Raw genomic sequence first — 11,240 nt, forward strand, 5'->3', positions numbered from 1 at the left:
ATATTTTGCATCACTTTCCCTCGCCTGTAAGAAAATAGATCTATGAGAGACCTGAGAGTGTCTATACAGCTTTTGTGAGGGAGGCTATCTAGATCTGTACAGATCTAAACAAAAACTTGCAGTCTGACCCCAAAGCTATGGGAAACACTGCAAGGATCTCTGCATGACGGTCAGCGTGTTTCTATTGCTCCCTGGTAGCGTGTGCAGCAATGTGTGTGTATGTCTAGTATCTTTGTCCTCCTGCACTACACCTGCTGTGATGGATTTTAATCAGATATGCACAATACTGCCATTCTTCAGCATGTGGGAAACTACAAGCGGAATCTGGTTTTGCCTCAATTACATGAAAGCAGTTATGGTTTGTTTTTCTTAATCCAATCTTTTTTTTTTAGAAACTGCAACATTCAATTATCAAAGCACTTTTTTGTTAGGTTCTTAAAACTACGTACTATTCATCTAACCAAACTCTTATCACAACTAACAAGTTACTCTAAAGTTAAAAAAAGTTACAAAATTTAAACAAATGAACCGTTACAAAACCTAAAACAATCAACAAGACTTGTAATTTGAAACATCATAACAAACAATCTTTTGGGCCATATTTACATTCATCTGAAAATTAAGATTTTTTCCCTGTGCCCCTTTCTTGAGATATACCAGATGTGCCATAGATTCCTATATTTGTTTATCGAAAGAGGTAAAGACAAAAAATTAATTAATGCTATTTGGTATCCTGGTATGGAATCATAGTTTCCACCCAAACAAAGCATACATTCTCTGTGTAATAAGACACAAGACGGAACATGCATGATTGCATTTTACGCAACCAAATAAAACCGTAGATGTCTGTGTGTGACGTGCTCTCTCACAACCCTATCTGACTCAAAACTACCTCAAATTTTACTACACATCTTCTGTGTATTCTTATGGCTTTACACAAACAGGACTGCAGGAGAGAGTCCGTCAAAACAGTTTAATACACTGCGAAATAACAAAAAAATGAAAGACACGGACATATACACAGAGGAGTAATCCAAAATGCTTAGAGATGGTGGTGGAGTATGTTTTTGTAGGCAGGCACACCAATGGAGATGAGAGTATAATACTGTATTTGGCTAAATTGATAGATGCTTATATGTACAATTTGCTATAAACGATCTGAAGTCGTAGAATCATTGCATCGTATATATTTACACAACGGAACTCTGAAATTGTAACTGAGGGGATGCAGATATGTATCTTCTATTAAAACGCATTTTGACAAATGAATCATGTATAAATGCCATAACATAAAAATGATAAATAAAAACAATCAAAATGGTAACAAAACATGACGCAGGCAAGTTATGTCAATCACGGCAATAATAACGATTCTTACAAAAATTAAATAAAATGGTTAAGACGCACAAAAAATGATAAATTGATTAGATTTTGTAACCAATTTCCAGCTTCATCTGTCATCTATATGCTTACACAACACACTTAATGACAAATTTAAGGCCCTCAAACTTCTTTCACAACACTTCGTATCGGCTTACAGGTAAATCCAACTACATTTGATTCAGTATCCGCCACAGGAGCTTAACATTTGCTTCACTGGATTATCAAAGAAGTCCTTTCTGGAAGTTACACGGTATGTTCTTGTCATTTATAGAACTATCAAAAAACGAATGATAACATCTGTAAACAAGGAGCACGGCAGTCCATATATGTGTTTCATGTCAAGTGAATGCTTCCTTCTGGCTCTGTTAAAAGTTGTGTTGGTCCAAATTGTGTCTGAAGTAAGTCCCAGCAGTGCATCTGGTGTGTTTTCTTGGCATCTGTTTGGTGTCAAGGTCTCAGTTATGGGCTGTTGATGGTTTGGTCAATCATGAAGGGTTGCAACAAGTGGGCACATGTGAATCCATGTTTGGTCTTGAGCTCGCCCGGTTAGTCAAGGAGGGCGGCGGAGTTGGGCAGGCCGTGGTGGGACATAGCTGTGGCAGGATTTAAAGGGGAACTTTCCTGAGTCCCGGGATCTCGGACTCCGCTGCTCTGACTGGCCAGTGACTCATCCATGATGACCTCAGTCTGCACGCTGTTGCTGTTTCCATAGTCATCCTGAGCATCATCGGTGCACATCTTACTGTCCTCGCACAGGGACGGCTGACTGGCTGTCCGCTTTTCCTCATTATCACTTTATCAACATTGAACAGGGGGAATAAATACATATGTATTTACAACGAGACATCAAACGCAAAGTAGTAGTAAAATGCCACTCTGTGTTCTTTTATTCTTTCAGGGGCATATCAACTATTACCGACGGGGGCATATCACCTCACATATTTCCGTTTGCCCTCTTTAGTTTTGGGAGATGTTCAATACTGTGACTACATTTTAAATGAAACGGCTTACTATTTTTTACAAATGTTTAGTAAAACAGTATATACTATTTCACTATGAACTATGCCACATTTTCCATACGACCATATCAGATAGTATGTTAATTCCAAGTTTATTTTAATGTTTAATTTATACCAAGTAACATCCAGTGGTGTCTTTGAAAGAGGTATAGAATTTTACATGTAAATTACATACAATTAAAAAATGTATATGGATTTCACATTTACTGTCTGCACCTTTAGTGTATTCCCCAGTTGTTAAATAATTGTGTGCATTAAAGGGACAGTAGAAACAATGCATGCACAACAAAAGCAAAGCCACTGTGAAGCATTACCTGTCCAGAGATCTGCAAATCATTGTGAGGAGCATTGAGAAAAGAGAGAATGAACATAAGAGACGGGGAAACAAGCCGACTGCAAATAAGGTGCGTAACAAACTTTGACCCACACCTGTATTCTCCAAATGCTTCGTTATTCATTGGCCGAGCTTCCGAGTCTATCTGGCCGTCCTCTTTTTCTTTGACTGCAACAGAGGAATACAATTCTATGTTATCGCAGTAATAACATCCAAATCTGCTGTAGTTGATAAAAAGGCTGTGTCCACTAAAATCCAGTACAATCTCGCTGGGCAAACTCAGAAGGATTACATACATTAAAACTACACTATTTTACCTGAGTATTTTCCACCTTTGCTCCGTTTTATAAAGCAGAGAATAAGCAGTATCAGCAGCAACAGCACAAGTGCACTGATGAGTCCAATGAACCAGCCTTCAGTGACAAATCCACCTCGCACCTCCATGACTCCTTACAAGAGAGCAAATGAGAGAGAATTAGTTTCCGTACGAATAGCTGACTTCAGATCTTTGATATGAGAGTTACAAGCAGGCAAGTTTAAAGAAAATCTTCAAGTTGTTTTGATAAAAGCTTGTTGGTGGTCTGCGCAGAAATAGGACATCAGTGCAAACAACATTATGGAAGTCATTGTGGTTTTTAATTACTTGCTCCTCCCGTCACAATCTCAGTTTTATAGAAAGTGTTGTTGCTGAAGTTAAAGCGCAGACTATACTGGGATCCGGGCTGGAGCCCCTGTAGTGTGTAGAAAGACTGAGAGGTGTTCACTCTTTCTGAAGTCTTCCATTTGCTCCAACCTATAACACAAAATACAACACAAATACAACAAAACTGGATAACTAAAGAGCTAGTATATAAAAGAACAGCTATTAGTTCCTCATTTCTTTGAATGGTGTTATTTTGCACGCATGTCTTGTCTATACAGCACTTACCATCCTTTTTCAGGTACTCAATAAGGAAAGCAACGTTCCTCTGTCTTTCTTTCGGCGCCCAGGTCAGGTTGACTGATGACTCTCCGATCGAAAAGCTAATGTTGGAGGGGGGACCTGTTCAGACACAAACAGAAACATGTCAGACAGAGAGGCCCTTAAATCTACCGTTGTTTGTTACACTGCGTCTCAAACACACACGACAAAGTGGTTAAAACAATATCTACCTTGGAAACCTATTTTCTTTCATTAAAAAGACACAGTACAATGAGCACAAATGAGCATCCTGTCTTAGGTATCACCTTGACCCTTAACAGCGAGTTAGATGCAACTCTACGCCCAGACTCCACATTTAATCAATTGATGAAAAAAAGTGGCCGACCTCCGTCCAGTGTGGTGGCACCCTCTCTGATGATTGACAGGCCTTGTCCAGGAGCGGTGCGCCCCTGCAGGTAGAATCGGTACCGACTGTGACGGTCAAGCTTCTTTAAGGTGAAGTTCGATGCACTGTGTCCATCAATCATTTCCTCCTGCATAGGACTGTCTTTATTGCCAACTACGAAGAAAAGAGAAAAGGCAAATAAAACGTGCAAAATCTTTTATGTTTAGACTTTAACCTACCACATAAGCAATTGCTATTAGATATTTTTGTATGTTTAAAAATACTCCATTTTATTTCAGTCAATCATTGCGAATTGTATCAGGCAGTTGAACAAACTCTGGACAAGCATGAATTATACATCAGCTGACGTACTTTGTTGATACTGCAGTACATATCCAATCAGAACTCCGTTTGGCTGGGTAGGCGGAGTCCAATGCAGGGTAATTTCTGTTTCTGATGGGCTATCCAGCAGCAGAGATGATGGAGGACCAGGTACTGAAACAACAGACGATATTGTTAGATGCTCTCTCTCATCGCACCGCCCTCGTTTTCATCTATTTTCCATGCGTCTCTGTCTTACCTCCCTCCGGCGTGTGGAAAGTGAGGGGTTCCGACTGGGGTCCTTCTCCTTTATTGTTGAAGGCACTGACACTCAGGGCGTAGTGCGAGTAGGGCTGTAGATCTCCCAGAGTCTTCTTTGTGTTTGTCGTCAGCACAACTGAGACATTGGTCGGCTTTCCCTCCCTAACACGCTCTCGTCGAAGGTGTCTGCTTTCAGGGCCATAGTGCATGAGATAGATCTGTAAAAGATGGAGGGTTTAAAGTTTGACAAATCTTCAAAGATATCTTCTAGAAAGCAGGGTTTATCTATAGATATGGCCAGAGATGAGAGTGCTGATGTAAATGCAGTGCCAACTCTGCCAACAAATGAGTGCCAACTCTGCTGATGTAAATGCAACTAAAGTTAACGACATTCATTATTCTGATGGTAATCGCAAATAAAATAAAATAAAATAATAAAATGTATTCTAACTTTACACTCATGTTAATAGATGCAGCTTGTAGACTTGAAACACAGCATGCTACCTTGTATCCCTGCAGAAGACCCCTCACAGTTTCTTTGTTCACAGGTGCCCACGTCACTTTAATAGCTGTGCTGTTAATCAAATCCACGCCCACATCCAGAGGGGACTCGAGAGGGTCTATCAGAAAATAAAATCCAAGATCAAATTGCTATTAATATAGACATATTCTTGAACATAAAAGTATTTAGTGTGATTTCCGAGAAAAAGGAAAATGATCAAACAAGCTAACTCACAGTCCTCTCCAGAGTATCCGATGGTGGATTTGGGATCTGGACCATCTCCCATGTCATTGACAGCTTGCACTTTAATTTCAAAAGCTGTAAAGTTGCCAACATCTGTGACGATGAAGGGTGTGGAGGTGGTGGTGTTCATGTGAAATGAGGGGCCGCTGCCCACAGCCTTTCTCCACATCACCTTATAGCGAAAACCTGGTCCATTGGAACTTTGTCTGTCCAACTCCTACAAAAACACAGTCATAGATTGGGATTTGGACTCGGTAACATGTATTTTCTATGAACAGCAGAGTTGTCGAATTGTTTCCTCTAAGGAAAAAAATAAGACTGTGAAGGTAGATGGTGGCAGATTTGTTTTGGCTGAACCCTTAAAATGCAAAATTTACCTTCCATGTGATGACAAGGGTGTCTGGTTCGATGGAATCGCTTTGCACACCTTCAGGGTTGATGTCTGGAGCTGTAGAGGACAAATCAAAGCTGAGTGCCAACACATTCTAACATGGCAATAAAACTGTCACTTCACATCAGCCACACACTGTGGGTAAATATAAACACACAAACCGGGCTGTCGTACCAGAATCCAAGGACACATCAGATGCATCCAAATGTTTGTCAGTTTTAAATAATACACACATGTGCACACACACACACACGCACACACACACGCAGCTATCTTTATGAGGACATACATTGATGCAATGCAATCTCTAGCCCGTTACCCTAACCATCAGAACTACATGCCTGACCCTAACCCTTACCCTAAACCTAATTATAACCTAAAGCCTAAAACCAAGTCTTCACCCTCAAACAGCCCTTTAAATGGGTCTCTGGAAGTGAGGATCGGCCAAAATGTCCTCACTTTACTCTCCTTGTCCTCACACCGCTGGTCTACAACTCAAACCGGTCCTCACAAATATAGATGTACAAGTACACATGTGCGCGCGCACGCACGCACGCACGCACACACACCATCTATTGAGTGGGACGTTCAGCATTACTTACGAGCTGCTGGTGTGTGGTAGGGGTCAGTCTGCATGCTTGGGTCACTCTTGCCAATGTCGTTGATTGCAATGACCCGAAAACGATAGGAAATAAAAGGCTTCAGGGGAAGAACAGCTCGCCGCTTGCTGCCCAAGACACGGACCAGTTCCTCCCATTCATTTCTTTCAGATCCAATCTCCTCAAACTCAATCAAATACTCTAGACACACAAATACACAAAGATACAAAGACAAGGAGCAAATCAGGTCAATGATATTATATATTGCATAGTGCTTCCAAATAGAGTTTTTAAACTTTACATTTTTAAAACCACTTTTGGTTCTTTCTGTGAAAAAGGTTTGTTTACAATTGCACTTTTGTTGAATATTTTGTTGCCTAATGCAATGGCATACATACATACATTGTAATGTAATGGCTTTAGTGTCTATTTTTGTTTACATTGTAAATATCACTCTTTCTTCTAGTAGCAGACAACAATTTATATCACTTGCACAAAGCTTTCACTGCATATTTGACATTTAAAGGTACACAAATCAATGTATGAAATATTGACATATGCTGGCTAAGCACACAAACATGTCCATGATGGTAAACAATTGTGTATAGTATACAGTCCAAATGACTCTACCTAGCACAGGGCTGTTGTGATCATCTCCAGGTGTCCAGCTGAGGGTAACACGGCGATCTTCCGGATCAACCATCTGCACTTGGGTCGGGGGATCAGGTCGGTCTGATGAATGAGGTCAAGTGTTAAGATGGCAGTAAGGCGGCGGCACATATGCTTTCAAAGGTTATGTTTTACATCTGCTTTCAACAAAACAGATAAGCCTTATACTCTGAACAATAATAAATCAATGAATAAACAAAAATCCTACATTTGTCGTTTTATTCATTTCTATGTTGATTACAAAGAAATCTTATCTTATCACTGGCACAAAGCATAAATCTTATTGCATTTCTTATTCTCTCGCATTTATTTTTTGCAGTGTATATAAATTTTCACAAGTACAGTTTATGGTCTGCAGATGGCCCTGTCACAGAGAACAGAAATAGTTTCACAGATTATAGTGTCGTACCAACGATAGTAATGGAGCCGCTCGCTTCAGCCACATCCAGAGTGGTAATGATCTCACAGGTATAAATCCCTTCATCCTCTTCCTCCACCTCAGGAATTATGAGCGTGGACTCATCCATCATGTACCTAAGACATTTATGGTTAATCATTTTTACAATCTTTCATGAGCTCAGCTTATTCATTGCAGACAGTAAGTCAGGAAAGTTCTATAAGCGTACTTGTCGGAATCAACAGACTCTGAGAGCTTCTGGTTGTTCTTCCTCCACTGGACCTGAGGAGTGTCCTGTCTGGAGTCTACCTGATACTCACAGGTAAGGGTAGCTGGTTTCCCTAACTGGATTCTCAGAGCTATCGGAGGCTTCACAATGACTGTTTTGTCTGACAGAGAACGAAATATTCTTTAAGTCAATTATGATCTATTAAATGCTACGTTATGAATGAAATATGAGTTATAAATCAAATATGTGTGAAACTGTGTGTATTCCTGTATGCATAACTCACTGAGTACATCCAGCTCAGCGGTGATGGTGATTTTGTCATTTTTGACTGTGCACGTGTACTGGCCGCTGTCATTGAGGGAAGCGTTGTTGATCTGCAGAGAGCCATCAGATATCTGAATCATCCTGGGATTGGCGATCAGAGAACCCCAGGACTCCCCCTCCCTGTAAAAACACGATATTCACTTGAACCTTTTCAGACAGCTGTCATGCACAACATCTCAAGATTGGCAATTGAGAAAAATCGCTTATTGTGATATTCTGCCTATAGTAATGTTTTGATCCCTAGAAAGCCTCTTCCCCAAACCAATAATCAGGGCAGCTGGCTAGGACAGTTCTGGCATGTGCGGGAAAGACACCCCACTGAATCAAGTCTGTCTCACCATGTGACACTGGGCCATGGGGAGCCAAAGGTCTCGCAAGCCAGCTCAATCTTCTGTCCTTCTGCCACTGAGTACATGAGACCATCTTCTGTCAGGATCTGGGGAGGCAGTTCTATAGAAACAAGAAATTCAGTCTTGTTTAGTTTCTAGCTTTCGCGCATATAAAAATAGATTTTTACATTATCTGGGAAAATTTGAGGAGTGCTACCCATGCAAAACTCACAGCCATAAAACTAGGGTGCTGCTATGCGGTGCTTAGTTGGTTGTTAGCCTATTGCTAATGTATGTGGTTGCTAGGGTGATCTGGGTGGTTACTAGGGCATTGAAAAGGGGTTACTATGGGCGTCTGGCTGGTTTCTAGAGCATTGCCAGGTGGTTCCTTACTGGCCCAAGTCAATATACCTCACCCACAAATTTCTGTCAATCTGATCCATATAGTAGGCACGATTATGATCCCTCTATGAGAGTTTATGAGATTTTTGTTCACCTGTTTTATAACCCGACAAGCAAAAAAGGCAAGTTAGATCACTGAAAGTGACTCATCTAGACTTTCATGTACCGATTCATTAATCTGGCGCACAAAGGGGCGGGTTATTAGATATAATGTTTGCCTTCGCAAGCACTACTAAAAATAAATAAAAACACAGTTAAGAGGTGCTTTTGAAAATGTCCTCACCTATAACATAGACGTAGGCATTGATGAGAATCGTTCCGTGCTTATTGGCAGCGTTGCACTGATACACAGCGGTGTCACTCCGTTCCACATTCTTCATGGTAAGTGTGCCGTGCTTCACTGTGCGTCTGGGGTCTGGGTCTATGTCTATACCAAAAGACACCTCAGTATGTCAATACACGATTAATCCAACATTTCAAGAGAAAAAGATAATTCAGCATAAACAATCACAAAGAGACAAGAATATTCAAGAAAACATTGTTTCCTTAAATAGATCAGATACCAGAAAGAGGATTCCCATTGATGCTCCAGGTGACCGCTGGGCTGGGAATGCCGTCAGCCATGCATTCCAGTTTGACTGTTTCTCCAGGTGCATACAACTGGCTCTTTGGTTCTTTGATCCAATATGGAGCAGCTAGACAAACCAAACCCAACATGCACAATATTACTCAATACACAATACTGGTCAATAATTAAAGCTTTATAAGCCAATCAACAATTATATGACAATCACGCAGGGTCTCTCCCAACAGATGCCCACAAATCCCCACCGCCCCATCCAAATCCACAGAGAATATGATGTTGAGGTGTGCTGCATACCTTCCACAGTGATGCTGTAGGTATGAGTGGCGATGCCTTGCACGTTGGTGGCGGTACATTGATACTCGCCGCTGTCAGACTCATTGATGTTCTTGAAGCGCAGAATTCTGTCAAAGCTGTCTTTGGAAGAACGTGACTCGGACAGGGCTCCATCGATCCTGATCCACTGAATTTTGGGAGAAGGTCTAAGCAGAGAGATGATTTTCATTTGAATGTAAAATTAGCTTATAGGCCAAAACAGTTTATTAAGGGCTGTTCTTGTGGCAGAAAAGGAAATAATTCTGTCAGAGCAAAAGCAGTACTTACAGGCCCTGAACGATGCACTCCAGCTCCAGGGTTTGGCCGCTGAGCACCAGGTAGCTGCTGCGGGAGCCGGTGGGTCGCAGCATTTGTGGCCTTCTGTTACGCACCACTGAGTTAGCTACAGATACACATAAAAGAAGAAATTACTGAGGGGAATGAGGAGAGGAGAGAACACAGTAAAACTCATGCATAAACAATGCCATTTGAGCTCAAGACAGAACCGCCTCTGCTAGATGTTAAGCAATACAGCAGCCTGACAAATTCACACGCTAAAGGGATGGGGTGCTGTGGCATAGCAGTTGAAAATCTGGGCTGGTAACTAGAAGGTTGCTGGTTCGAATTCCACAAAAAGAGACACTTTTTCAACATTACGTTGTGCTCTTATTATGTTCCTTGAGGGTAAATACAGAGCTGATGGAGACAAACTACAAATAATGCATCTTCCATTTGCGGATCACGCTTAATGTGTGTGGTTTTCTGTAATGTATTAAACATCTTTGTTGCTAAAGAATGCCACTAAAAAGTTATCTAGCCATCTCGCTGCTTACAGGGGACCACAGTCAGTTTGATGGGGTCCTTGAGCATGATGATACGGGCGCTGGGGAACTGAGTGTTGCAGGTGTAGTCTTCACGGTTGTCTGCCACAGTCACATGAGAGAAGTACAGGTTCCCATCAAGGCCCTGAATCACACGCTCATTCTGCTGAATGTGCCGCAGCCCTACAAAAAAAAGAAAAGAGGGTCAATCTAAAAGACTCAGTTTGATGTATCGGATCTCGCCAATATATAATGCTGTTATAAAAACAGCCACTTTTATAAGCAAATTTGCAGGTACGGTACACAAATTATGAAAAATACACTTTTATCAGACATCACTTTTCAGAAACCCTTTTAACACAAGACTTCGGCAGCAGAAGTGTTTGTAATTGTGAGATGAGAAGAGCTGTCATGTTGTACTTGAACAGATGCTGCTGAACACCATATCAATGCTGCTTGCAATGTGAACTTTTATAAGCCAGTAAAACTGTGATGTACTGTATGTGATCAAGTGAATTTATAATGAAATCAATGTGCCACCATTTCACCATAGCGAACATTCTGTGCACCGCGGCGACAACTGCTGATATAAAAGCAAAGAAGACGACTCACTCTTGTCCATCCAGTGGATTACTGGAGCCACTGTGCTGTTAGGAGAAAAGCAGGGAAGCACCACACTCTCTCCTTCCTCCACTTTCTTTGACACCTTCTTTTCCTTCTGTTGGCTGGGCGTGTCTGAGAGAGAGAGAGAGAGAGAGAGAGAGAGAGAGAGAGAGAGAGAGAGAGAGAGAGAGAGAGAGAGAGAGAGAGA

General features: G+C 41.3%; 1 protein-coding gene across 3 annotated transcripts in view; it reads right to left on the minus strand.

Moving 5' to 3' along the window:
• Positions 1 to 954: 954 nt before the first annotated feature.
• The window catches only part of l1cama (L1 cell adhesion molecule, paralog a), a 35,245-nt gene continuing 24,959 nt past the window's right edge, over positions 955 to 11,240 (minus strand). For 2 of the 3 annotated variants that reach the window (XM_057320013.1, XM_057320015.1), the window contains 24 exons: positions 11,042 to 11,164; positions 10,442 to 10,612; positions 9,897 to 10,011; positions 9,591 to 9,775; positions 9,274 to 9,405; positions 8,994 to 9,137; positions 8,318 to 8,429; positions 7,939 to 8,099; positions 7,656 to 7,815; positions 7,439 to 7,563; positions 6,991 to 7,092; positions 6,364 to 6,561; positions 5,748 to 5,818; positions 5,362 to 5,587; positions 5,130 to 5,245; positions 4,624 to 4,843; positions 4,416 to 4,538; positions 4,044 to 4,217; positions 3,665 to 3,778; positions 3,380 to 3,529; positions 3,054 to 3,185; positions 2,832 to 2,904; positions 2,717 to 2,728; positions 955 to 2,176 (listed from right to left, as the gene is read on the minus strand). In XM_057320013.1, the coding sequence (XP_057175996.1) occupies positions 1,930 to 2,176; positions 2,717 to 2,728; positions 2,832 to 2,904; positions 3,054 to 3,185; positions 3,380 to 3,529; positions 3,665 to 3,778; positions 4,044 to 4,217; positions 4,416 to 4,538; positions 4,624 to 4,843; positions 5,130 to 5,245; positions 5,362 to 5,587; positions 5,748 to 5,818; positions 6,364 to 6,561; positions 6,991 to 7,092; positions 7,439 to 7,563; positions 7,656 to 7,815; positions 7,939 to 8,099; positions 8,318 to 8,429; positions 8,994 to 9,137; positions 9,274 to 9,405; positions 9,591 to 9,775; positions 9,897 to 10,011; positions 10,442 to 10,612; positions 11,042 to 11,164 (3,386 nt within the window). In that variant the 3' untranslated portion in view covers positions 955 to 1,929. The remainder of the gene's footprint in view (positions 2,177 to 2,716; positions 2,729 to 2,831; positions 2,905 to 3,053; positions 3,186 to 3,379; positions 3,530 to 3,664; positions 3,779 to 4,043; positions 4,218 to 4,415; positions 4,539 to 4,623; positions 4,844 to 5,129; positions 5,246 to 5,361; positions 5,588 to 5,747; positions 5,819 to 6,363; positions 6,562 to 6,990; positions 7,093 to 7,438; positions 7,564 to 7,655; positions 7,816 to 7,938; positions 8,100 to 8,317; positions 8,430 to 8,993; positions 9,138 to 9,273; positions 9,406 to 9,590; positions 9,776 to 9,896; positions 10,012 to 10,441; positions 10,613 to 11,041; positions 11,165 to 11,240) is intronic. The other variant, XM_057320014.1, reaches the window with a different exon arrangement.

This window comes from Triplophysa rosa, linkage group LG21, assembly GCF_024868665.1.
Source record: "Triplophysa rosa linkage group LG21, Trosa_1v2, whole genome shotgun sequence".
Taxonomy (NCBI): domain Eukaryota; kingdom Metazoa; phylum Chordata; class Actinopteri; order Cypriniformes; family Nemacheilidae; genus Triplophysa; species Triplophysa rosa.